Source organism: Pezoporus flaviventris, unplaced genomic scaffold, assembly GCF_033815535.1.
Source record: "Pezoporus flaviventris isolate CSIRO_AGI_PZ_B2104156 unplaced genomic scaffold, CSIRO_AGI_Pfla_v1 ptg000013l, whole genome shotgun sequence".
Lineage (NCBI taxonomy): Eukaryota > Metazoa > Chordata > Aves > Psittaciformes > Psittacidae > Pezoporus > Pezoporus flaviventris.
Genome location: NW_026892561.1, coordinates 41,634,354 through 41,661,883, shown reverse-complemented (window position 1 = coordinate 41,661,883; position 27,530 = coordinate 41,634,354). Strand labels below are relative to the sequence as shown.

The 27,530-nt window shown below is 38.3% G+C and overlaps 1 protein-coding gene across 10 annotated transcripts in view; it reads right to left on the bottom strand.

The window, feature by feature from the left end:
* Positions 1-27,530, bottom strand: part of DOCK10 (dedicator of cytokinesis 10) — a 161,241-nt gene that overhangs the window by 27,865 nt on the left and 105,846 nt on the right. For 8 of the 10 annotated variants that reach the window (XM_061453006.1, XM_061453010.1, XM_061453011.1 and 5 more), the window contains 23 exons: positions 26,984-27,106; positions 25,620-25,699; positions 23,406-23,593; positions 22,730-22,795; positions 21,771-21,863; positions 19,929-20,052; positions 19,656-19,777; positions 18,881-18,967; positions 18,251-18,343; positions 17,537-17,655; positions 14,669-14,738; positions 11,833-11,946; positions 10,573-10,644; positions 9,837-9,983; positions 7,804-7,887; positions 4,951-5,047; positions 3,625-3,669; positions 2,972-3,147; positions 2,722-2,838; positions 1,695-1,806; positions 888-1,009; positions 688-802; positions 454-520 (listed from right to left, as the gene is read on the bottom strand). In XM_061453006.1, the coding sequence (XP_061308990.1) occupies positions 454-520; positions 688-802; positions 888-1,009; positions 1,695-1,806; positions 2,722-2,838; positions 2,972-3,147; positions 3,625-3,669; positions 4,951-5,047; positions 7,804-7,887; positions 9,837-9,983; positions 10,573-10,644; positions 11,833-11,946; positions 14,669-14,738; positions 17,537-17,655; positions 18,251-18,343; positions 18,881-18,967; positions 19,656-19,777; positions 19,929-20,052; positions 21,771-21,863; positions 22,730-22,795; positions 23,406-23,593; positions 25,620-25,699; positions 26,984-27,106 (2,433 nt within the window). The remainder of the gene's footprint in view (positions 1-453; positions 521-687; positions 803-887; positions 1,010-1,694; positions 1,807-2,721; positions 2,839-2,971; positions 3,148-3,624; positions 3,670-4,950; positions 5,048-7,803; positions 7,888-9,836; positions 9,984-10,572; positions 10,645-11,832; positions 11,947-14,668; positions 14,739-17,536; positions 17,656-18,250; positions 18,344-18,880; positions 18,968-19,655; positions 19,778-19,928; positions 20,053-21,770; positions 21,864-22,729; positions 22,796-23,405; positions 23,594-25,619; positions 25,700-26,983; positions 27,107-27,530) is intronic. The other 2 variants (XM_061453009.1, XM_061453007.1) reach the window with 2 other exon arrangements.

Below are 27,530 nucleotides of genomic sequence, written 5' to 3'. Positions count from 1 at the left end.
AGCTGGAGTTAAATAACTTGCGTTTAACTTACAAAATGGTGAGGAAATTCTGAAAACAGCTACCTGCATGGATTCTGCAGACATGCATCGACTAGATTGAGCAAATCACCCTGGAGATGTGAAAAGCAGGGAATCCTACATTGTATAGCTTTTCTGATAGTCTGCAAGTTTTGGAGAGCTAAAATACTTTTCTCAAGAGAATAAAGTCTCAACTCCAAATGGGAAAGCTACTATGAAAATCTCTTTTAGGAGGAACACCCAGAGCATTATGCTCTCTGTTCATGGAAATGACCAACATACTGAAGGATAATGTTTCAATATGACTTCAGAAGATAAGATACAAGACCTATCTCAGCCTATTCCAACTGAGGTGGATAAACCTAAAAGACATATTATTTGCAGCAGCCATTTAGAACATTATCATTTAACATAAAATCCACAAAGTGAACTTACTCTAAAATGCTGAAAAAGTCTGTTATTTCTGAGAATGGTGCTCGCAACCAGTAGGAAATCAGTGCATCTAAAAGAAGATATTAAAATATATTATGCTTCTGTTACAGGAAACTAAACTTGACCCAAAGCTTGTAAAATACACTCATGATTATTCTGATTTTGTATTTGTTTGGCTTCAGTATTCACAATAACTTACAACAAAGTAAATTAGGCAGTGAGCGCATATTTTCTTACCTTCTGAAATGGTTTTCATAATGTGAAGGAAACACATAAGAAGACTTCTAGTTTCAGCTTGATCCAACTTGTCAAAACGAAGAGTTGATCCAATCAAAGACAAAGGTCTCATGATCTGTTGAATTTACAACAAAAGGCCTTGTTAAGAACAGTGATAGGTTTTTACCTCCAGTAACTGTTTTCAACATTTGCACATGTACCTTTTCACACGTGTCAGTTCTCTCACTGTTTTTTTCATTGGTACTTGGGTTAGATTCAAGACTTGCTAAGGAAGCTCTGGAGTCAGCATGGTTTGCTGCAGAGATAGCTATTGATGAAAAGGCTGTAAATGAAAGTCACAGCAAACATGCTAAACTAAAACATTTATGGATACAAAAACTAATAAGACAAACGGAAAACTTAAAATGTTTCACATGCTGGATTGACACCAGTGCTTTGAACTTCCAATAGCAAAGCTATTGATGAATTGTTTAGTACTGAAAACATGCAACGGGTTGAAGTAAAATGTTTCCATTTGCTGTTATTCATGGCATTAAAATGGTCTGCTGCATTCTGTAAGGGCTGACCTAAAACCACAAAAATCAGTGGAAAGATGCCCATGCACTTCCCTGAATTTTGAAATGGGTTTGGAGGAAGTGAACAAAGTTGTATTTCTACCCTTCCATTAAGCCTGGAAAAACTAAGTTTTCAGGAGAAACCTTGGAACTATCCTTATGTCAGGCAGAGACTACAAGGATGAACTCAGGCACAGATATTTGTGAGAGCCTGAATATTGGCATCATTCCAAACCAGGAGAGTAAGTGAAGCAGTGGATGAGCAGCAGCTTCATTAGAGAAATAAAAATCATCCAAAAATACCCAAAGGGAAGAGAAAGTTTGTGTACCATGTTTCCCTGAATATGGTATAAAATGGGTTAATGATATCCTCCATGAATACTAAGCAGAAAGCACGATGGATTGAGATACACAGAAATCTACCTGTGTGCGTGTTCAATCTGTCATTAATACCTGCTATAGAGTTCAGAACATCTTTGGAAAAGGACGTGTCCACAGAGTTTGCATGTTTTATTGCTGTCTGGCTCTGAAATCCTCCGGCTGTGCTCAAGTCATCCCTAGATCCCTGTATTTTGAAGGAAACAGAAGAAACTCCATTAAATGATATCACTCATAACTTTCTCAGTGACAGCACACCCAACAGGCTTTTCTTAGACCTTGAGCTTGAAAACCTACTTTCAGTTGTTTAGACATGGCAGCCTTAAAAGAGAAAGGCTTGCCATAATACGCTAAATATTTACCTGTAATAGGAAACCCTCCCATAAATGAAGTTGTAAAGGACAGATTGAGTCTAACTGTGTTCGCTTCTTAAACACTAGCACAGCCTTGGGAAAGGACCATTAACTGCCATTAGCAATGATACTGTGAAACAGGCTCGTTTGCTGGAAGGATTGAAAGACAACACCCTGGCAGAAATCTGTTTCTAATTTTTAAAGCAGGGCTTTGATTATAACACATCTAATGTATTAAGAAATAAACAAACATGCTCCTCCACATGTGCAGTTTATACAGACACTTTCGTTGGTATTAAAGGTAAAGCTACTTGCATGCACTCATTTGGCTTCCTGGTAGAGTTCATGGTCCCTCTGTTATACAAGTAAAACTGCTTGTAGGTTCATTACGTAACCCTGCAAAGACACGGTCCTCAGCCTGCAGCACCAAGGCAGACCTACTGGACAGACAGACTGGGGCTGCAAACCTCTAACTTTGAGTTTCCAGCCCCAGGACAGCCAGTATCCTGGCTCTGTTCCAGACTCACAGCCTATACACCCTACAATTGAGACTCCCAGGGCCCTGCAGGTGCTTTGCAAATTGAGACCTTTCAAATTAAGCATTGTAGGTGCAAACAAGTCAGCATTTTCAGACATGCATTTTGTTAGCTAATTTGTGACCAGCATGAACTTGGACTTTTCCCCACCAGATTGAGTGGGTCAGACCTCAGTTTGAGTGTTTCTGTGTTCTGAAAAATCACATGCATTACCTGATTGGAAGTATTGATATTGAAAAGAAACATATCCTTCATGTAAATCCTTGGCATATTATCCAGAAGCATTCCATAGAGTGGCATGTACAGGTTTGCTATTTGTGCTTGTTTTGCCTAAAAAAATGAAAGATACAACATAATCCTGAAGAAACTAATTACTGTACACTAGTGGCTAAGGAAGTTTCATATACGTTTAGTGACTGTATGAACAAGTAAATGAAAAGGAATAAGCAAACAGTTTCTTTACCGGCTCTGCATATCGATCGTCAAACGAATGCTTTGCCATTAAGTTTTTAAGCACAGCCAAAGCTAAGTGCCTAATGTCCTGGTCTTCTTGCAACGCAAAACCAACCTCCCGCAGCAGGACTCCAATTAGAAAATGCTTACGGCAAAATTCATTGGTCAGTGTGTACTCTGGAATATCTTGGAACAGAATGGACAAGAATGCTTGAATTGTTATGTAGGTTACATACCCCCTCCCTCAATTTTCCAATGACTATTGACTTAATCCACTGTTAAACCTTGATTTTCTGATCTGATTGCCTCATTCTACTCCTTCACTTGCAAGTATTTCTCAAAATTATGCACTCTTTACACTTCATATACATCATTATATTTATATATACATATATTTATGTTATATTTATATACACATTCCTATAAATCTCACATGTTTTGCATGTAGTAAGACTATTCACTTCTATGAGGCATGTCTAAATTGTTATTCCCATATTCTAGCTAGAAGAGCTCTAAACCACAGAGCTCTAGAATAATTCCAGTTTGGAAAATAAATGACAATTTTTGCCTGAATTTGCCACAGTTCAGTGGCAGCAGCCCAAGTAAACCTTAAGGCTCTTGATGCACAATTCTGCTTGCCGACAGCAGTCATTTTGTTCATACCTGATGTTCGATATTCCTGTGTTGATTCTGAAGGTGTCACAGGGTCTTCATTTTTCATAAAAATGAAACAAAAATAGGCAAAAATCATGCATATTTTTCACTTATTAAGCGTAAAAATAGATTTGCTATATATCTTTCTTATTTTTTTTTTAAATTTGACTTGAATTGAACAGCTTGAATCAAACTATGAGCATCAAACTGAACTCAGTTTTTGATGCTGAAAACCGAAACAAAAAGGAGACAAGGGCCCATAGTTTGAGAGATGATTCTGCCTTCCACTGCAAGACACCTTCCACTCTCAGCAGCTTAAAGGACCATACCTGAACTCCCCAGAGTTCACAGAAAACTGTCAGAACTAGGAACTGTGCCCAGGGCTGAAATCCCAGTGCCTTTGGAAACAAGTACCGCGTACCTTTGCACCTAGTACTGTCCACTTGTCACAAATTAATGTTTGAAATAACAGATTTCAATGCAAAAGATTGAATGCACAGTGGCTGCTGGCTTTGGGGCATGGTCAAGGTGGATTCACTCCTGTGGTAGAGCACAGGCAAAACCTGTTCATGCAAAATATGTGGTACACACAGTATCCCGTGCCTTGAGAGACAGCTCATTATTAACTGTCCAGATTCTGAAATGGGCCTCTCTTGCCTCACTGCTTGTGGTAAAATGCCACATGTGGTAAGCACATAGAGTTCAGGCTTGCCAGAAGCCAAGAAAGTAAATGCAGTTGGAGGAAAAGGACTATTGCATGGGACCTGTCTGCTAGTCTAAGATACTCTGGAGGCAAAAGATCTTTAAGGTCCCTTCCAACCCTGACCATTCTATGATTTCTAAAACAAGAAGTACCGAAGGCTGATTATCTGAGAGATGGATGTTTCCAAACATGCTGCATGCCAAGTTCAGATCTTCCGCAGGAAAGAAGGGCTGTTACACGGACACATCCCAACAGTAGCAGAAAGCCTGTTCTTAAATACTAAAGTTTCACAATGCCCTTATCACTGCCTCAGCTTTGCATTCCTGCCGTACCTGTTCAACCCCTTCCCTAGCTCACCAGCTACTGCAGCCTTAGTAGTCAGTCCTCACAAATTGTCCAGTTCATTCATCTCAAATACTCCAGCAAAAGGCACCTCCCCTCACCTAAATGGGCTGTCAGGGGTTGTATTTATTTACAGGCATACTGAAATGATGTTATTTTTACTACACTGCTTAAGTGTCACACCTGAAAACCCATTCTGGGCTTCTGTGCCTGATGTGCAGGCATAATGCTTGAGAGAATCTCCTGATAATTCATCACTGTGCAAAAACCCTTTCAGGGTGGTGCCTTACCAGGAATGTTTGAAGACCGTATGGGCAGGCACAGAGGAATAAAGTGCTCGTGGTGACAGACTTCTTGGAGAAAGTCAAACTTGAACTGATGTACAGTCTGAAAATCACAACAGGCAACGGCTCAGTTCACATTACAACAGGGAAAACGGTAAGACAGAATTGCACTACTTATCTCTACCTAAAGATACATACTCACACCCAATAATGAAAATCTATGGCTTGTTACGTCAAGCTGCATGAATTATGAACATCTGGGTTTCATCTCTGCTGTCAAACAAACTTGTCACAGTCAAACAAGCTTTATGAATTCCTTAAAAATGCTTGTTATTGAAGATGTACTGATAAATATAGGCCTGATCCAAATTAAATATATATGGTATATTTAAAGCTACACTGGGTCTTTTAATGGTATATACTATATTATCATAGCAAAATATCTTCTCCAGTTTACATAAATTTGAGTCCCACATAATTATTGTGCCTTTCTTCCTCAAAACCCCTTCTTTCTTTTTAATTCTTCTTGTTTTTTGGTCAACATACAAAGTTTCAGCCACACAGACCAGATCCAAAACTTACTGACAGTGGTGAAAACTTCCTCTAATTGATGCCAGTGAGTTCCAGCTCTGAAAGATTTGGGTATTACATAGTTCTGGTATCATTTTCTTGATATCTCCCTCTTGTGGAGCCTTGCAGCTACCTCAGGAATTTATTATTTCCACTATAATGATGTGCTACTGAGATATACAGATAATACATGACATCCCATAATAAATTTTTATTTCCACCTTTTCAGCTCACTGTTCTCAGGGGCAGAAAGCAGTCATTCAGGACTATCAATATGATGCTGCATCAATTTAAGTCAAACATTCGCATTAGCATTAGAAAGATCTCGTAATGATCTTTTATTTGCCCTGTGTTTAAGTCTGTCAGCCCCTAAAGCTCAATTGTAGCATTTCTGTTGCCACTATCAGGCCAGGATACCTGGAACATGCACTTCTCAGAGTGGTGGACAGTGGGGAATTTTTCCCTGAAATGCTTTATTGCAATGCAGGGATACAGCTGGACATGCAATTCAGGGTCTAATGGCAAATAAAGAAATGAAGCACCTGAAATATGTTTTCAAGAGGAACTGTGACGTTTTGAAGGAACACAACGATGAACTGAATTCTAATGAGGTATTTCAACTTCTGAATAAATATTCTCAAAACAATGTTTAAATGTCAAAATACAGAATACTGTGAAGGGTATTTTTGCGAAACAGAAACTATAGTGCTTCATTCATAATTGTAATAAATTCAAACTGAAATGTTATAGACTATATACCTGCAAACTAGAGGCAATATTCACTCCTAAAGTGAACACTGAAATATTCACTGTTAAATTTTCTGGAGAGGGGTCAGACTGCATTATCATCCTTTTGATACATAAACAATCCAACTAAAGAAACAAAAAACACACAGAAAGAAATCCTGCAGCACACTGCACTGAAATGACTGACTTGCCTAGGAGTCTGACTGAAAATGAAAGCAATGCAAGGCCTCTCTCTCCTTGAGGTCAGAAACGTCTGATTTTATTTTGTGGCTGTTGTTTTCAGGTGCTGCAAAGCCTGTTCCAGTGGTACATTTGTCTCAGCTCTGCAGTGATTCCACTTCTACACATGCCGGCAGGTTGCTCTGGAGGGATGCTGGGTGGCTGGCAAAAATCAGGTACTTACTGCCAAAGAGATGTTTAGTTCTGCTCTGCACACTGACCAGTCTCAGGTTTTTCCACTGGCCATTAATTGGCTTTTTTAATTACATATCTGTTTCTATGGTTGATTTATTTAGGGAAATTTGAAATGTCGAAACATTTTTCAGATTGCGTAAAACTGTTTACAGAATAATAGATTTCAGGCTATGACATTGACACTCAAAGACTCCAATTCTACATCTGTTCCAGAGATTAAGTGAAAGACCCGAGTACAGCATGAAGCTGGTTTTAGTAAAAAGCAAAACAGACCTGAAGCAACCACACTCACGGCCTGCAAATGTCAAGATCACCACTGAATAATTATAAAAAGTTGATGGACAAAAGTTTGTAAAGCTTTCTGGGGAAAGATGAGTCGTTCAAAGTGTATATCCTGAATAAATTCTGTTAGCTATCATTTTATATGCTCAGAAACCCAGTCACAGAAGAGAAAAAGCCTGTAACTCATCCTGATAGACGAAGAGTAGAGAAGTAAAGTTGAATAATCCGGGGAGCTCTTGCAGTTTGAAATTTCTTGCTCAAACTGTATCACTGCTTATTATAGGTATTATAGAAGAAATTTGGGCTACAGGGAATTTTCCTCATAGCAAGCACAAACTAATTTGGAGCAGACTGGCTTTCTTGCATCATCAATAAGATAAAAGCATACCATACATTCAAAGCAACTGAGATACTACATTCTCACTTGAATTTACACAATGGTAACTTGTTCATATGCTCTCACTTTAATTTCCCCAAAGAAAATGACTGCCAATTGCTGCTGATATTTATAGACCGAACTGCAAGTTTACTCTACAAAGATTCAAAGCTCAAATTCAGCCTTTTGCATGCTTTGGTCTGAGCAGTCTTCACAGAGTTTTCTCTCCCAGGACTCAATGAGTAGTTGTTTGGACACAAATATTTACACCCAGAGAAGGGGATAGATGGCTCAAATCCAAGAGGCTTTAGCACGTATTTATGGTGAATGTTTTCACTGACTTTGAGTACTGAGCACAGTGAAGCCATGGAATAGATCATAAATAGTTTCAATATAAAAATATTCTGCTAGCAAGTCACATCGGAAAAAACCTCCCAAAATCAACAAAACCAAACAAATCAGAACAATACCTTGCTGTCTCCTGTTCCAAACATACTTATATAATTGTTGACCATCTTGAACACAAATCCACGATCCATAAATGTAAAGCAGCGCTAACGGGGAAAAAAAGAATTATTATTTTATAGCCAGAACAGCAGTATGTGGCCTCACTCACCTGGCTGCTTGTCTGGTGTGACTTGCAAACTTGAATCATTTCCACAGGTGAAGCTAGTCTTATAACAAAGTAAGGAATACCTGAAAATCTGGTGTATCTGGCTCGATTTTTAAATTTATTTTCAGTAATAATAAATTGATCAAATTTTCATTTTCCTGTGTCTACAGTCTAAAATAACTGTCACAGTGTACAGTGCACTAGCGGAAAGCTTACCTACTGAAAGTTATCCATGCACTACAACACTCAATCACTAGAGGCGGCATGTGGCAGCTGAGCCAAATATCTCCTTCAGTGACAGAGCTGTGACTCCTGACTCAATCCAGCTGCAATACTTGCTTCTTATGAGTTACATTATCTCTCCGGGAGCAAATATGCCCTAGATTACTTCATGATGAGAACACTGCTCTTGCTGATTGATGGAGATAAATAGCCAGAAGTTGTAAACATTTTTGAGAGCCTTGGTGCTACAGTTACTGACATTTTTTTCCTTGCAGAGTTAGCCTACCAGATAGGGAAAGTGACCTTGAATTCCCCTCTTTCCTGGTGTTCCTGAACTCTGCAAAATTAGAGGAGTCCTGAGCCTTCTGCTGCACAGCATTCAAACAAGGCTGCTGCAATTCCAGCCTGGAGAAAGCCGTATGATCTCTAACCAACGTTATTCTTTCTGACAGACTAGTCAAAAAGAAATTAAAACACAGCCATAAGCCATAATATATGATGCATCATTATTGTTGTTCTCAGTTTAGCTGAGTAACACACAAAAATAGCATGCAAATCTGCAACAGCCCCACAGGTGTAACACCACACAACTAATGACTAAGCCTGTCCATCTATGTTCCTGCCTCAAACTAGCATCATCTTCCACAGGATGTAACACTATGGATAGATATAGTTTAATGTCAGTATGCCAACAGCAACTTAGGGTTTCCATATGGTATCAGTAAAAGAGACCAACAGTGGACAGCAAGCTTATAATTTATTTCACCTATGTATGAAAGGAGAAAAATCCACCTATATTTTGAGGTTGTTTTCCTTATAACCTCACAGAAACATTTTATTGCTGGAATACTGCTCTCTCCTAATGCTGTGCTTCAATTTATCATAAAAGATTTATGCCTGAGTTTCAGTGTGTAGCATATACAATGTTCTGTACATCGGTAATGTACATCTTTCCATCAATGGAAAAGTGTGTGTGTGTGTGTGTGTTTCTTCAGTATAAATCTAAATTAAGTATCTGGCCACACAACTTAGCGAATGGCAATTTTCCCACGCTCCACAGCTAAATCAATGCTTGGAAAATAAATACAACTGAGAAACACTAGGACAGAACCACAAAATGCAACTCCTTTTAGTGACTTTTCCAAAGCACACATGTATTTTGCCATATTTGGTATATGAAAGGGCATTTCAGAATTAGAAAGGTAGGTTACAGTATATCACATAATACTTGCAATTTGTTTATTCTGGTTTGTAAGAGCTGCCCACTCTGGTAGTCATTAGTAAATATTAATCCACTCAGTCATTCAGAGCTATAAGTATATAAAGAAAAAATAGTAGCAGAACTGTAACTACACTTTTGTTCCTTATCAAACTTTTACCCATTTGAATGCAATGTAACAAGCTGCAAAATTTGAAAACTTGGCCTCTGTCAGAGAACAGATAAAAATTAATCAGAACTGCTTTAAAGCAGACTTATATAAAGCTTTTGCATTCTCAAAGACCTAAATGCATAGAAAAACTGAACTACGGGTCAACACTAAATTTGTAAATTGAGCCATCATTACCTCAGAATTGTGTTTATTCCCTTTGACTAGACTACAACAGTCTTAAGTTTGCACAAAGTATGGGGAAATTAAGTGCATACACTGTAATGACAGAACATCTCACCTTGAGAAATTTGGCGGTGCTGTAGTTTGCATTCCTGGTTTCTTCAAGAGCATCTTTGTACTTCCAAACAACATGGTCTGCTAAGACCATCACAAGTATATCCAGCTCAGTTTGAAATGATTCTGGAAACCTCTGAGTTCGAGAAACCTAAGCAGGGAATAGATCATCACTTGAGAGTGTACAATGTTGCACATTAAACCTGAAAATACATTCAGGCCAGGAATAAATACAATAAAACACAGGTCATTCAAGAAATATATTCCTAGATTTCCCTGGATCTATTCCAAGTATAAACCCCAAAAGACAGAAAGTGGTAAATCTTCAAATTCCAGCACAAGTACACCAAGAACATCTTTGATAATCAGGCAGAAAGGTCAAAGAATTGATCTCCAGCTAGGTAAGGTCTGCTGAAAGCAAAGTATTGTTTCTAGATCATTTATTTGCTGTCTGGCATAATCACCTGTTGGGTAACCAGCAGAAATAAGAGAACTCCCACTCCCCACCCATTACAAAGCTGATGCAACTGTATTTTTGGCCCACCAGTTCTGTACAAGCAAGAATAGATCTGAGCCTAGCAGGGAATATAATGTTTTTGTGTTTAAGAAAAGTATTTCACAAAGTATAACAGCATTTATTTTATCGACGAAGAAATGTCCCACTATGTGTATTTCCCAGGATACCATATTTTCCCTAAGAGACTGATTGCCTACTTAATCAAGATCATGTATATACTTACCTTTGTTTTCTTTGTATCAACTAAGTGCTGGGCCATTGATTTTAAGATAACTGCAAAGAAGAACCAGGAATGCTTTCAAAAGAAAGGAAAAAAAAAAGAGATTAGGAAAAATTATTATCTGATAAATACTTAGATAAATAAATGGACTGCATTTCTCAGTAATGTGCAATGATAAACTCTGTGACAAACAAATTAAAGAGACCAAGTGCCACATATTTGAGTGACATCAGATCCTGTCCTTGGAATGGAAGCCATCTCAGGCACTTTGTCATTGGGGCTCTGTGCAATGAGGATCCCACAAACACCACACCTACAATCCTTCCATTCCTGCTGAGCATTGTGTTCATTGTTTGCAGGTAACTGGCAGAAATGTATGACACAGAGAACCTCTAAGAACAGAAGCTGAGAATAAACTGCCTTGTCAGTTTCAGCAGATTGCTAATTTGGCTCAGAGTAGGATGTCACCTAAACAGAATGGTTCTTCAAATACCATTTGCAATAGCTAACAGGTAGGATACAGATAAATATCTGTATCCTCACATAATTTGGGATATATGTGAAACAAATACAATCAAAAAGATTACAAATTGCAAAAAAAAACAGAACAAACCCAACCACAAATACTTTTGCATGGCCCAGGTTTCCTGCAAGCTACCTTTCTGCTTTTTTTCAGGCTATTTTTGCTATTCCAGTGGCTCAGCACAGAAAACTGAAACTGGTTCATCCTAAACAGTTGAACACATTTTTGCCACTGGGAACTCCTGATCTGGACTCTCTCATATCATAATCGGCAGGCTCAGTGATGGGGCTCAAACATGTATGAAGTTTGTAGACCTGGTTTGATACGAGAAACCTCAGGAAACCTCAATCATTCGCATTTTGGTCACTGTCAGTCAAAGGCAGCAACTGAAATAAGATGTAACTGCCTTACTTACAGATGAATATTCTCCCTGCATCTTCCAAAAATGAAACAAAATATCCTAAAAGTAACTGCCTACTCCATATTGTGTAAGAAGTTTCCAACTCAGACTGAGCTATAACAGAAAGGAGAAATTTCATCGTGCATCCCATGGCATTCTGAGAAATGTGTTACGCTGGAAGACTGTGGCAAGTATGGTAAGTCTGTCTGCTGAATCACTGCAGGATATGATTTGTGCAAGCTCGTTCGGGGAAAGAGAGGAGAAAGAGAGGTGACAAGTGAGTTTCATGCAGGAAACCAGTAGCAGAACTACAAATGTGCCAATTCAAGCTACCACTCACCTTTAAAACCTGTTTCACTGTTACTTGGTCATTTAACTTCAGAAGACCAGTCATATTCTTGGCCAGCTCCTCATGAACAGTCCTTTCCTCAAATGATTTAGTCCTGAACACATACTGAAGAAAAAAGGAAAAATAAAAGATATCAAAATGTACACTAAACCAAATATAAATAAAACTCAGTAGGTGAAGATAAATTATTTGTACGCCACTAACTGCTGACAATCTTTGCCACGCAAATACCTTAGCTGAACAATACACAAACGTAGAGTTTAATTCCTCCAGCAGTCACAGAACAACACAGCTCCTTATAAAATCCCAGTTTTAAACACACCTTCCTGTTGCTTTCAGCAACACATGAATCATGAGGAATTTCTGCTCAAAATCAGTGCTACGATTTACTTTTTCAATAGGGCATAGGATCCTGACACCTCTCAAACTGACTTTCAAGCCATTTCACCAGAGGTAAATAAAAGAACAAGTACTCAGAGGAAGTATGGAGGGTTTTTCACCCACCTAGTCAGGGCTACCTTCACTTGCTCCTTCCAGTGGCAACAGCTAGTCAGAGCTGGTAACAACTCTTCATCCTGAAAGGCGTAGAGCACTCACTGGAGCTAACAAAAGGGGAAAACTATATCCCTTTCAGAAATTAATCCCTCAAGACAGGAATTTAGTGCTTAGAACTCATAAATCCAGTACGAGTTCTATCCAACAATTTAAGGTAATAATTTGGTACTGCGATCCATGGCCCCTTCCCTAAAGCAAGAGCTCTGCCAGTGCAGCAGTTGGGATGAAATACCTTTTCAATTCAACCAGGTAGGTGAAAGAAAGTAATATCATTTGAAAACATCTTATTAATAATCAGCCTTGTTTCCAGAGCAGATGCCATAAGCTTCTCCCTATGCAGTTTAAACTTCTGGGTCCAGTAATTTACATCAGTGTAATTTTTCATTATTACTGCATCTGAGTGACTCACAACTCTCAACTTATTTCCCCAAACAGCATTTCTAAAGTAGGTACTCATTTTCTTGCAGATGGATGAAAGCGATTACCAGTTACTGGCTTTTGACTGCTGATGGAAATGGGAAAACAGGCTAAATGAACTTTTGGTGTAGCCTAATAATCACCTGTTACTTCAGTGATATTTAGCTGCAACAGGTGTCTATTGCAATTTTGAAAAGTAGAAGAGGTGTTAATACCCATTTTAATTAACTACATTTAAATGTTACATAGGTTATTTAACTTGGATGTATACCGATGATGAGATACTTGCTGGCCAACAGCATTATCCATACTCATTTAATGGATATTCAATTGATACAGAGAACAAGGAGATCATCTTTAAAGAGCTCACTCCTTTGGCTTTTTAAGTAATGGCACAGCTTGCCTGGAACCAAAATCCATACACAGAACATATCTATATATATTCTCTAGATACCCTCTTCTTCAAAACAATAATAGATTAAAAAAGCTGAGTAAACAGGAAGCAGTTGCAAGAATCTGAACACAGATGAGAAAGGAATTTATGTATGGTAGCACATACAAAGACACAGGATCTTGAAACTAAAGTAATGACTTAATAATCAAAAGCTTAGTTAAAAAGCTGTAGCATCCTAAGAAACATGCTGGCACATTGCAACCATAAAGAGCACCCAGAAGTACCTCCTCCATAAGAATTACCACTTGTGGATCCTTTTCAGCTACACTGAGGACAACTCTGTACATGTATAATACAGATGGCCATACATTTTAAAATGATAAATCTCATCACAGTCAAGAGGAATGCTGCAAACTGTGAGCAAGTTCACTCTCTAAAACTGCCTGAGGATGGAGGGAGGAGGTGGCTGGTCTTTTCTGCCAAGTAACAAGTGATAGGACAAGAGCAAACAGCCTCAAGCTGCACCAGGGGAGGTTTAGATTGGATATTAGGAAAAATTTCTTCACCAAGAGGGTGGTCAGGCATTGGAACAGGTTGCTCTGGGAAAAGATGGAATCACTGTCCCTGGAAGTGTTCAAAAAACGTGCAGATGAGGCCCTTAGTGACATGGTTTAGTGGTGGACTTGGCAGTCCTGTGGTAAAGGTTGGACTTGATGATCTTAAAGGTCTTCTCCAACTTAGCTGATTCTATGATTCAGGTTACATTGAATGTCTCCCACTGGTTATTTATCTAGCTGAGGTTTCATGTTCTTTCATGTATTTATTTCCCCTTTCCTTCTCTCAACCCCTGCAGGGTGGGAAATTCTTAATTCCATTCCACAAAGACTGATGCTATGCTTATGCTCCTAGAAGCTCAGCTGAAGCACATTTGCACTAGGTCTTGCTTATAAACTGCAAGCTCTAGACATCAGTTGACTACTGGGATTTGTTCCTCCTACATTTCAGTACCTTTTAGGAATGCACTGCAACTTCCTCCTCCTATGTTTGCTCAATTTGCTATCCTATGAAAACAAAGCTGCACTACAAACACAAAAGAAACACAAAAGAAACATGAAGAAGCCCTTTGTCCTTCTCAACAAACTAAAGTTTCAAGCCAGGATGCAGCTGAATTTGATGGAGAAGGATGCTCCATGGAGTGTCCCTGCTCTACAGGAGGGGGCAGGGACAGAGGGGCAGTGTAATTTGTCCAAAGTGACACAGTTCTCTCTCAAGAAGAAGTGACTAAGCCTCTTCCAAATCTTACCTTCATTTCCTAACCAGAGTCACCCTGCCTGGCAGAAAGCTATGATGCAAACGCAGAGAAAGCTACAAACAAGTATGAATAAGAGTAAACACGAAAAACCCCTGAAAAAAACCCCAAACACCTATATAAAATAGTTAATAATATAACAGCAATCATACCGTCACGTAAGAATTGATGCAGTTGTCTAGTTGTTCTTCATGGCACTTGGCAACAATGTTAGTAAGAACCCTGCAAATTAAAAAAAGGTAAAAATTGAGTTGGTTTATGTCATAAGGCAGAGAAAGCTCATCTGATACATCACTGTACTGTTATCGTAACTTCATTTAAACAGTCTATGAGGGATGTCATCTAAGTGATGAATAGCATTTGCAGAAACCGTCCCACTGGGAAAATCCAGTCACTCCTTGGGCCCTCCACTTGCATGGACTGTGTTGTTATATATTCATTCATCTAACAAAATGCATCCAGTTTTAACAATTATAACTGAACTGAGATTTCAGCAAAAGAAAACTACTAGCTAACTAAAAGCTTATGCAGACCTTGGGTGATTTGGAGTAAGAAAAATTAATATTAATGAAACATTGAGGCAAGACCCTCTTTCTCTGGGAGTGTTACTTGGCAGGTCATCTCAGATATTGGTAATTCTGTAAAGCACTGATACTTATTATAAAACTGTTAATCACAGGCATACACAAGCCTGGGCTCAAGCCCAAGCATGCCCCCTACTCCTGCACTGTTTGCCCAAAAGGCTGAGCACAGCACCCTCTCATTACTGCTCAGCAGGGAAAGGGCTGGGCATTTCATGCAACCATGGATCATTTGAGCTTCTGCACATCAGCTTGGTGATCAGCAATATGGAAGAAGTGGGGTTATGCTGGCCCCGCTCTCACAACCTGAGCTTCTACTAACAGCAGAGATGGCGCTACTTGAGACCAAGTGTTTTGGCAAAGTTTTCTGTTCAATCTGTTTCTGGGTCATCTTTCTTTGAGAGCATCCTGTTCCAGAAAACACAAGTCTGAGCAAGTAGTGTTCTTTAACTTAACTATGAGATTTCCTCTTGATTATTGGGACCTCATTTTTTCAGGATACTTAATATAGAAAAGACTCTTCAATTTTATAATTTTATTTTATATTGAAAAAAAGGGGAGGAAAGTTCATGATTCTCAAATGTCAAAGATTACTGAACTGTATCTCAAATTCAGGGGTATGCTTAGTAACAGTATGACAGAAATGGATTATTAATATGCCTGATTGTGATCCACATATAAGTAGTCATTTTGACTAGCTTGATTTGAGTATTTACTGTTAATTCTTATTATTGAATTCAAAAGCTTTGCAATTCCTTTAAGTCAACATTTTTCATGGATCTCATTTCTTGCTGTTAGAGAAGTAAAACTTGTAGCAAAACACAAAGCCTATGACAAAATTAGCTGTGCCCATTCTGGGCCTTCAGCCTTTACTCTGATTTGAAATTGAAACAAGTTTTGGCAAAGATGAGACAGAGAAATGATGACACGACTGGGACCCCAGACAAGTAAATACCCATGAGAGAATATAAAAGGAATAATGTTTCTTCCAAACACATAAGCCAATCTATGCTCTCATTCTGCTGTTGTTTTTAATATGTTCAACACAAGCCGCTTCAAGCTATTCAGAACAAATTACAATGTGCGTATATATAGGACACATCAATGAATGGCACACACAGCAGACACGCATCTCCCTATTGACATCAACTCTACTAGCACAAAAGCTAACACACAGACAAGAAAAACACTCAGATGAGAATCCTTTTGGTTTTTTTTTGGCCTGGTGGGTGTATAGTCAAAATCTGAGCATGAAAAGGTAACATCCTCCCATTTCTCCACCCAACCATTAACATTACTTTTTAAACAGCTGCTTCTTCTACAACACTTCTTTTAGTCAGTTAACCACTGCTGAAATTCTTCATTTTCTCTATCTAGCCTTAACATCAGTTGATTTGTTGGTGATAAGGGAAACCTGAAAAGGTCTGACTGCCTCTCTCCCTTTGGAAACAGTATCCAGTAGTGAAATCACACATGTTTACAAGGAAAGGTTCTTCAAATCCTACTGCCTAGGTGCAGTAAAACTGGACTTTGCCCTGCAAGGTGCCATGATCCTTTGATAAAGGACCTTGAAGTCTAGCTTTCTATGGCTAAGATGAGTAATTCTGCTTCCTTGGTTCTTTAAGTTTTCCTAATTAAACTTTATTCAGGAACTAATTCTGAAGAACAATCTGTAGAAAGAAAGAAAATACACTGACAGTAGATTAGTCTAACAGGGTTGCTGAGAAAAGTTGTTATTTTTTCCCCATTAGTTGTATTGTCATGTTTAGTTTCTGGCAGAAGTACAACAAAAACACCACTATGGCCAAAAGAAAATGCAATGCAACCTTCTGCCTCCTGCAGAGACTAATAATATTCTCTCCAGTATTTTTTTTTCCTGCTGCCCTTATTAACAGCATCAATAAAGACAATTTCATTATGTGAGGGCTGAGTGACTTAGCAAATCATTCCAGCTGTTTGCCTGCTCACTGGAAAATGCTTCCATTGCTTTTCAGTTACTGCTGATATACTCTAATTAAAAAATGCCCCACAACAGTGTAACCTGGTTGTTCGACTCTGCATTGGATGCAGCAAGCTGCTAAGCTCTTCCTATGCTGAACTCCACATCCTCAGACCCAAACATAAACCAAAACTGATACTCAGCTTTGTTAGAAAGCACTTAGCTCCTTAAGAACCAGGCCTCTACCTATAATCGCCTTAGGGTACACAGACATGTCCCCCATGGTAAGTGGTTTCCTGGTTTGTATCTGTCAGCCACATGGTACTACGCTCTTCCATTCATTATTTGCAGAGACCTGTGTTAAGGGGGAAGCAGCCATTCTCACCCATTAGAGTCTAAATGTCATAGTGAGCCTTTGTAAGAGCAGCTATAATTGTACTAACATCTACATTTGTACTCTAGAGAGAATTCTGTTCCTCATACAGAAAATATTCAGATACCTGGTCACAGCTGTTGTAACTTCATCATCAATGTTTTGCACCAAAACCCAGAAGAGTTGATTAAGGACTACAGGAAGAAAATTCATAATTACATGGATTTTCTCAATCCTCAGCAAATTCTGTAACAGAAGTAAGAAAGAAAATTTGAGATTTCTAATATGAGCAATGAAAGCTCATTACTTGCTTTCCTGCTTCAGCAGGTAAAATACAGAGCAGCCACTGGTGTAATAGCAGGAAAACAGGACAACTAAAGAGAGGACTGGCTCTCCATGAAGTTTGTTCTAAACACAGCCATCACACATCTGCAGGTATTGTCCAAATCTCTGAATTCCACTATTTTGCTCTACCCTGAGTTAAGGGGGGAGGGAAAGATGGGGAGAAACCAAAACCAATTTTAGTATTTCACTAAGGATACCTATGTAAGTGCAACAGAGCAACACTGAACCATCCTTTAACAGGATCTGAGGCTTGGCACAGGTTGAATTAACAAAGTTGATGGGCAGATGCAGCCATGCTCTAAATGAGATGGGATGGGAGACAGCTCTGTGACCGGTAACGCATCTGCCACATCAACTAACTCTAACTGGAGTTGCCATGGACCCCATTGCCTCCTAGTAAGTCTATGCCATGTTTAGAATTGTGCAGGGATGGATCAGTTGAGAGAAAGCCCTAACCACAATTTTATAGCATAGTTTGTGCTGTCAGTTACTTTACCTTACAAGAATGGATAAAGTTTGAGGTAGGAGGCTGGGATAGATCCTTTTCCCTTTCCTGGCACTGATGGAAAAAGTTATTCAGGTATGGATCCTAAAATGATAACCATTCACATTAATGTGTATCATAGAACAGATTAGAATTCAGCTCCATGAATTAGTTACAGCAATCACCTGTAATACTGATGAAAACATGTGGTCCCCACCACCTTAAATGTAAGACAGAGAAGGATCAACACACTCGGCCCAACCAACTGGTCAGCACAGTTTGCTATATGCAACTTATTTCTGGGTGCTTCTACCACTCTTTTTTCAGTGTTGTGAGCAATTCATTTGTTAGCTCACAATCTAAAGGATTTCAATGGCCAGATTATTTTTCTTCTTGGTGCTCACAATTTATTTTCTTGCTGGTTAAACCAGTATTCCACAATTTTTCTGTTGGTATAATCTTAAATAAGTTATATTTTTCCTTAAAGTGTATATTCCATCATTGTCATCTTGCCCTTTTACTCAAATCACCTTTAAATGTTAGAGAAACAAATTCATGTGAGATTATAAAACATATTTCAGACATTCCTTGACACTTTTTGTTTGTAAGCAGGTAACAGAGCTAAGAGGGAATGCAGCTTACCTGAGTATTTATTGTTGATACAACAAAAGTAGAGACTTTGAAAAGTGGTTTCCCACTATCTACCCACTTCACATCACAGCCAATCTGCTATTAAAACAAAAACAAAAAAGTCACATTTTTCTACTTATTTCATACTTACTTAACTCTTCATCACATTTTCACTGCACAGTTTTGCACATGCACATGTGTGAACTCTGCTGGCTACCGTGCTTTCACACTACAGAGTAACTGCAAAACAAACCCACTTTTCAGTGCAAGCCCACAGATGTTACCATTCAGAGGACCAGATCACTGCCCCACCCTGTCCTCATGATCATGGTAAACCAAGCACAAGGGCACAGAAATAATCCTAACTGGACAGGATCAGTGTGAAAAATATGATATCACACTACAGAACTGGAGAATGAATCATGATCGTAGATCACATCAGCAGGACAATGAGTGTCATATGGCCTGACTTTGTGAAAAGGGTTATTTTTGACAACTCTCAGTCATGTTTTGGAGAACTTAGGTATGATGGTATAGACTGCACAGTTATAAAATAAACTTTTTCCATATACACTGTGAATCAGCAACATATGGCTGTGAGTCCAGTGGTACCTATATAAACTAGTTTATATCCTCAATAATATACACACGAACATTCTAAAACAGATACCCTATTTATTAACATTTACACTTCAAGATAAGTGCAAAAGCAAATCTGAACTCATGTAAAACACGTGCAAATAAAAGTTCTGCACCATTTGAGCAATATAAAAGTATGAAGTAATACCTTTCCACAAGTTGGTTCTTGAAGGCTCAAGTAATTGGGAGGCAAACTGCTTGCCACTGGCACGTTGTGTTCTTGGGAAGCTAACTGGGCATCTTTTAACAAAGGAAGCCATGCATATCCCACTGTGCACAAGAACAAATCAATACAATTCTTTGGAAAAGCAAGCTTCTCAAGTTCAAAGGAAGACAATAATAACCAGCCAGAAATTCTGCAATCCTTATTTGAATGTACATAATTTATATTTATAATTGAAAGTAATTCTACTACAGGTACCTGGTGTTTCCAGAGCCTCTTTCTTTTTGGCATTAGCTTTTGCATTTATGTCACAGGTGACATGATAAAATGAAAACAGAATGTGGTGTTTCTTATGGAGTTGAGTGGGAAGTTCAATTTTCACCTGAAATGTAAAATGTTACACCTCACTTTAGTTTAAAAATCGATTAAACCAGGCATCAGAGATGGTCGAAATGAATGGTATCTCTCTACGCAGAGGTCTAAGTACAGCCTGCCTTCAGTGACTAATGTTTGTCTGCATGGGTTACAGATGTATGCTTAAGGAAATTGTTTAGGATGATCATCCATCATTTTTACTTAAACCAGCTTTTTTCTTCTCTGTCCTGTGGATGAATATTTGCATTTATGATGAAAGAGAGTAAGATGAAAGAGGACAGAACTGAAGAGTGACAGACTCTGCTTAGAAGTGATCACCTGCACTCTAGCAGCCATAGCCATCACCACTCGCGTATTTACAGGATGACCAAAGTAAAAACCAAAATGACATCTCTGCTTAATCATCATTTCATGGCAAAGGCCAAATAATAAAGGCTGATATGAATACAAACTTTTATTTAGGATTTCTGCAGTCTTAAATCCCATATAAGACCCCTTGTACTTGTGAACTATGATAAAGTTTATCCAAGCTAATCCTATGCTTATAGTAAAGTTTAGAAATTGTTGACAAATGCTTCCAGTGTTAAATCAGTTTATAGGTAAGAATCTAATACCATAAACACAGAAGTGAAACAGACATGGAGATTAAGACATTCATAACATATTACATTCTTTTATAGACTGCACTTCCTAAGAGGAACTTCTAGGACAGGTGCACACCTCTTCCAGCCAAATCAGCTATAAAGAGCTGAATTCAGCTCTTTGTTTGAGTTGAAAGTAATCTGCCCAAACCAGATGGCTCACTAGCATTACATGAAGGACATTTTCAGACATGTTAAAACCCAAACCACTGCTTGCAAAGGAGTCGTGGGGAGTTCAAGAACTGCTTTAAGTTCCAGCTCAGTTCCTAAACATGAATTTTAAAGTCGATACTTCACATGTAGCTGTACATTATCTGCTGGTCTTGCTTCTGCCATTTTATAGCAGTAAATTTTAATGGAAAAAGGAAGTTTTTCCAAGAGCAAGCCAAGAGTTTGGAAAACGCTGGCTATATACTAATGTTGTTTGCCAGCCTCATCACTACATATAAAGCAGCAGTGCAAAAATCCAGAATAGACATGTGACATTTCCAGGCCACCAAACACACTAGTCACTGAAAAGGTGAAATCAAGTTCAGCTGCAGAAAGCCTGGGCAATTAATATTTGATGTTGGTGAAACATAAAGATGCATGTGTGACTAACGTTTGGCAAAGGTGAATGTATGAACTCTATTCTACAGCTACATCCTAGAAAGCACTAGCTAACTCGCTGCAGTCACTACAGATCACTGTACATTCAGACCACTGGATTAACAAGAATGCTTCAATGCAGATCTTCTATCTCATAGAGGGATTTGTTTGGACATTTGGCTAATGTTTACAATTTCCACTAAATTCAGAGATGCAGCTGGACCTTAATGTAATCCAGACATGCATTATAGAGAGCTAGACTGTTCATATTTAATTCTACAGCAACTTAACTGTACTCAGAACACCTTACAAAAGGAAGGATTCACTGACTTAAGAAAAAACACAAAATGTGAGACTGTATGTAAAATCTCCATAACACAGGCCCATCCGGATACACAGTCAAGTGTAACAGAAGTATTCTTTACACACACTTCTCTGTCTCACTGGCAAACATGTGGGACTGACAGACATTTAATGAAAGAAAAGGCAGACTGACCTCATCATAGAAATCAGGATTCTGGGAATGATGTAGCACAGCGGTGTAGGCTGCCAAGGTAAATAATGGTCCACCTGGCTTCCCATAAATGCACTGATAAAAGTAACATGTTTTAATTACATTGTGAAATTCTGCTGATGATGCCAGTTCTAGTATATCTAATATGCTTGTACAATGAAAACAATATCATGAAAGATTGATAATTACTTTGATTCAATATTGAAATAACTATTTTAAGTGCTCAAACCTGCAACTTTTTAAACACACTTACAGTAAAAGTCCATTGATTCTGTGAAAATTACCATACACTCTGCTAAGCCATGCAGACTCCTACTTCTTCCTTGCTGTTATCAATTTTTGTTTTCTGCAAAATGCTTTACAGAAGCTATTTCACTTTTATGCAGTTCAATACACATCATGATGCCTTTACTGACTCTTCAATGTTACAAAAACTATACCAGTTAATCTCCTTGCTAGCAGAGTCCAGTCTGGAGCCTCTTGATTACTGAGTGATGGCAACTTTATTTATTGATTGGAAAACTACAGTACAGAAATGCTGTGCAATAGCCCCTGGTCAATAGCAAGGTTAAGAATTAAGTCTAAGGTTCTTATAATTTTGTGCCTCACTCTTTTCAATCAAGTGTCCTGATCTCAGTGAGAGAAGTAGGGTGCATGGTAAATTTTAGAATAAGAAAATTACACTGTAAAAAATGGTTCAGTTTCTTAACATTGCCTTCTTTACCCTCCATCAGCCAGAAAACTGGCACTGCAACATGGCATTGTGAGCTGGAATCACTATGACCAGCTGGGATCAAACAGAACCACAGTGCAAATGTAGAAGCATTCATGACAACATTCACTTTCTAATTGTTCTGTGTTAGTACAGCCCTGATTCCTGGGTTTTATAAGTAATGTCTTCAGAAATACTGTTTTCTGAATATACTCTTGTTGTGCTTCACCTTTAATGGCTTTGATCCTTCTTCATCAGAGCTTTTGAATTCAATGCACACTGTTATATTCCTCGCCTGAAAAGACAGGAACATATGAAAGCTTACATCAGAAATGGGGTATTCATAAAAAAAAACAGGCAAACTACAGGGTTGAAATAAGCACTTTTCAAAATCTAGGAGAAACACACAGACGGTTTATCAACAAGTCACAGTGATAGCATCAGAAATAATATTTCCAAGAAGAGCTGGCAAATGCAAGCCAGGTCTCAAATTGACTGTGTAGAAGCAGATTATAAAGTAACAAGCACTTACCTGTGTCTTGCCCTTAATTAATTTTCAATCACCATAAAAACAGTACTCGCATTTCATTTAAGAACTACAAACATTATCCAGATTAACTTTATTTTCACGTCATTTCATTAAAATACAGACCTTCTGAGAATTGTGAAAAAGTTACTCCACATTATCTCTCTTTGAATCACTGATAACAACTTACAACTAATCCATAGAATCAGTTCATTAAAGTTGTACCAATGTTTTATGATTGCAAAATTCAAAAAGATTAAAAGCCAAGCCAGTGACATCACCATTTCCTCTCCCTTATGATGAGTACTCCTTCATTTCAATGAGAGCCCATGCAGTAAACTACTACCCAATGCTCTCCCGAATTGGCTACATACTGTACCTTGTTGAAGTATTTTTGGCTATCATACTTGAGGTGTTTTGGATATATATATATTTGGTTCTTGTAAACTCTGTAAGGTCGAGAATATTTTGTTGATTCCTGTACAAACTCCTCAACTTCCACTGTAGGTTGATGCTCCTTTACATCATTAAATGGCTTGATTGGAATAAAAGACGAAGTTACACAATCTTCAAAAGAACAGAAAAGAAACCCATCACATATTACAGTCTTACTACTAAGAATAATTAATATTGAATATTTACTTGGAACAAGTAAAATCCTTAATTCTTCGCCTTAACTTGTGAAGAGTAACGCTGTAATGCAATAGGTCAAATCCCGCCTTAAATAGCATCCATTTCACCTCAGAACAATTACAGTATATCACCCTTACAGAATTTATCTCACTTGAGTTAAATAGTACAGCACTGAAAACCTCTTTTGACACACAGAGTATCTGATGGCATAACAGCACCATTGATATATGGACAGTTTTAACAGAGTATACTGAAATGATGCTGTTTCTAATTAATTTTACAGCTCAATATCTCATTCAAGTTTTCCTATTAACTAATAACATTGTAAACAAAATGAAGAAACAAGTAGTGCAGAAATAGATTAAATATATGATACAACTGGGATAACTGAAATCAGATCAAGAAACAAAAGATGTAAATAAGCACTCTGTCACCCAGAGAGGGAGAGATTAAAAACAGATAGAGTACACTCTGTCTGCCTGTGTCACTATATCAGTGAGACATTTAACTTCAGCACGGAGATCTCAAAGGCTGTTTGCACAAAACCAGCTGTAGCAACAAGAGCACCTGGTACCAGCTTTGGGGCCCTGACCTTCCAGCACGAAGAACAAGCAGGGACCACACAGCACACATAGGAGCTTCAGGAAGCTTGTCCTCTTTTCTCCTGTGTTAGAGCTACATGAGTTTGGCTTCCCCATATGCAGCAGGAAAGGCAGAAGCTTTGTTTCAAGTTAAACACTCAGACAACATCCCCTGATACACCACTAGCTCCAGACCTTGTATTAAATAAGGTCTTATAAAAAACAAAGATCTACTTCTGAAGTCTACTGCAAATTGATGCTAATATTAAGCAGGGTAGCGTTGGTCTCCAGAGACAAAACTGTACTGGAAAATTCTTGACAAGATCTTTGGCCAACTTCCTTTTCAGTGGCTTTTCTTGGCAATAAAGGATTTTAGCACTAGTCTAGCACAACTTGTTTTGGGTGGGAAGGAGATGTCAGAACCGATTAGTGCTATTACAAGGCTTCCTTCAGAGGTGGCTGAAGCCAATAGAGTTTTCATGGAGATTTTAATGAACCCTACAGCATGGCAATTTTCTGGTACAGTTCTTAAATTATTTTACAGCCTTATTCAGAGTAAGATAAATTTTCCCTATACCAAAGAAATGTTTAAGTTTTTACTCTTTAGAGTGAGGGAATTTTCATTGACTTTCCACAGGAACTGGGCACTTTACTAGCACATACCCTCTAAAGCCAGACTTCCACTTGGCCACAGTGCACACCCAAGCTGCTTGGGACTATTTTGCCTACTCCAAGCTATCAGTTTCTTTTAATTTCAAAGCTAAAAATTGCTTTTGAAATGTTAATGAAACTGACTTTTTGTCTAATACCACATGAAGATGGTATAAAGATGCATGATGATAGACTTCAGAGAAATTCAGTGGTCCTGGGCTTTTTGCAGTTGTGGGTCACAGAAATGTGGCCCCTGAAACAGAAAATTTAAAAAGAGGTAAAAGGATTCAGTTAGAAGCATTGTGTCTTTGCAGTTGCTGAACTGATGCCAGAGTGGTCTCTGAACAAAGCCCTCCACCTAGTCTGCGTTCTCGAAACCTGATATGTCTCACGTGCTAATTCAGAGAATATGAGCATCATAGTCCATCAACAGTGCAAGACTCTTAACCTCAAGCTACAGAAGTCCACTCAGCTCCTTGGCCTAATCCCTTAGAGAGCAAAATGTGGTACTTGGACTTTCACCACATGTAGATCCACCATTCTGTATTGCTAGGGGATATCTGGACAGGTAGAGGCTGAAACAAAGAATGGTGTAATTAAATCAAAACAAATCAAACATATGTCTACACAATGGGCACTTCTACCAAAACTGTCTCAAGTCAGTAGCTATGGTTGCAAAGCCTATGACAATGTCCTATTTAATGATAATAATCAAAGTGCAATCATACTTGGATGTTCCAAAGGAACACAATCAACTGCAATCTCCAAACAGCCAGGTATAGTCTGTATTTTGCTAATCTTCTCTGCTCTGCAATGACAGGAATGAAAATATTTCAGAAAGTTAGAACAAAAAATCCATCATAGGGATTAATTTAAAATAAAAACCAGACCCTGATTTAAGACAAATACATATTTAACACATTTAACATACACCTACTGGCTATTATACCCATCAAATATCAAATGCAACAGCAGGAAAGAATCATGGTTTGTTTTGTTCTTCCTTTCTTGGCCTCATCCCTGCCTTCTTTATGCAGCAATATTACAGCATATTTTGTAGAAGAAGAAGAATCTGATGAACCAAACCTTATCAGAATTAACCTATTCGCTTTTTCTTTCTAAAATATGAATCAAATGTTCTCTAAAAGGAATTCAATGACCACTGAGATAAGAGGAGTACACAGCACCAGGGCTTCTGCAACCGTCGTGCTGAAAAGGGACCAAGACATATTCCTCTTGCCAAAGCAATTTTAGAAATGCCAAAACCATGATGCTGTTATCTAGAAGATGCTTTAGACAGACAAACCCAGAAGTGGTGACTCTAGTAAGAGCAGCAAGAATTTCAATAACATTTCTTGACAAACAACAAACAGTAAGATGGCAGAGGAGATTAAGGGCCTGATCCAATCCCTACAGTTGACTTTCAATCTTTCTATGAGCTGATTTTATATAAAAGGAACAGAAGTTACTTAGATTTATTAATTCCTAGGCATATTTAGAGTAGAAGAGACAGTAAAAAACTTACGGTTCAGTTCACATGTCCCTTATCCAGTATAAATAAAGACTCTGCTTTAAAATTAACCTGATTTACACCTTTGCGAAAGACTATCCAGCCAACTGCTATTCACTAATTTACACACTGTCAAGCATTTGGAGAAGTTTTTTCCTTCCAATGTCCACTCTGCAGATTGTCATGGAGACTCAAACAAACAAAAAAGCAAGGAGTGGGGAAGCCATTAAAGAATGGGGTTTAATTTTTCTCTCTCCACCTCCCCCCTCCTTCTTCTTTTCCGAAGATAATGTTCTCTTGGTTGGCTACTTCACCTGCATCTCCCCTGATGGAAGCTAATTTAAGAAATCACTGCCTTTATGTTATAACAACATTTATGAACATGCCAAATGACATTTTAGTTTTCCTGGAAAGTCCAACCTAAAGCACTTTTGGGCAGGTATTAGGCTAATGTGAAAAACACTAATTTAATATGGCCAGTTCAGCACACAGTGCTAAATGAATAAAAAAATCTGTGAAAATGATTCTGCACAGCTTTATAAAGCTTTTACTTGTCAAACCAAATTAAAACCTGTTCCTTACCTTCTGTATTCTGCTATTAGTTTAATCAAGTCTTCCATGGAAATCTTATTACTTTCTTGCCTGAATAAAGGTGAGAATCGGGAGTCTCTGTCAACATTTCCCTGATTATCTTTAAACACTGGTCTATAAAGAAAGAAAAATGACATGTCTATAAACATTCACCCAATACGTATATTTGAACATTTGAAATTGTCATGTAATCTTTTAACAAGGTTATGATATGAATTCTTACACAAATTCAAGGGCTTCCTAAAGAGCTTCACACAAGGAAGCTCCTCCAAGCTGTACACTTGCAGGAGCATAGGCTGGTTCAGTTTACTTGCATGTCCTGTTCCAGTCCTGCAGACACTTAAGATTTTGTTTAATCCCCACTGACCTCACATGCAGTGACTGCCCGCAGTGTGGAATTGATGGGGTTTAATGCTAGAACATTAATCACCATCCAGTTCAGCATCCACCATTTTTGCCCCCCTCTTCTATGGCCAAGTCTCACTTGAGAAAGCTGGAAGTGTACAGCACCTCATCAGAGCCCGCTCTCTACTCCTAC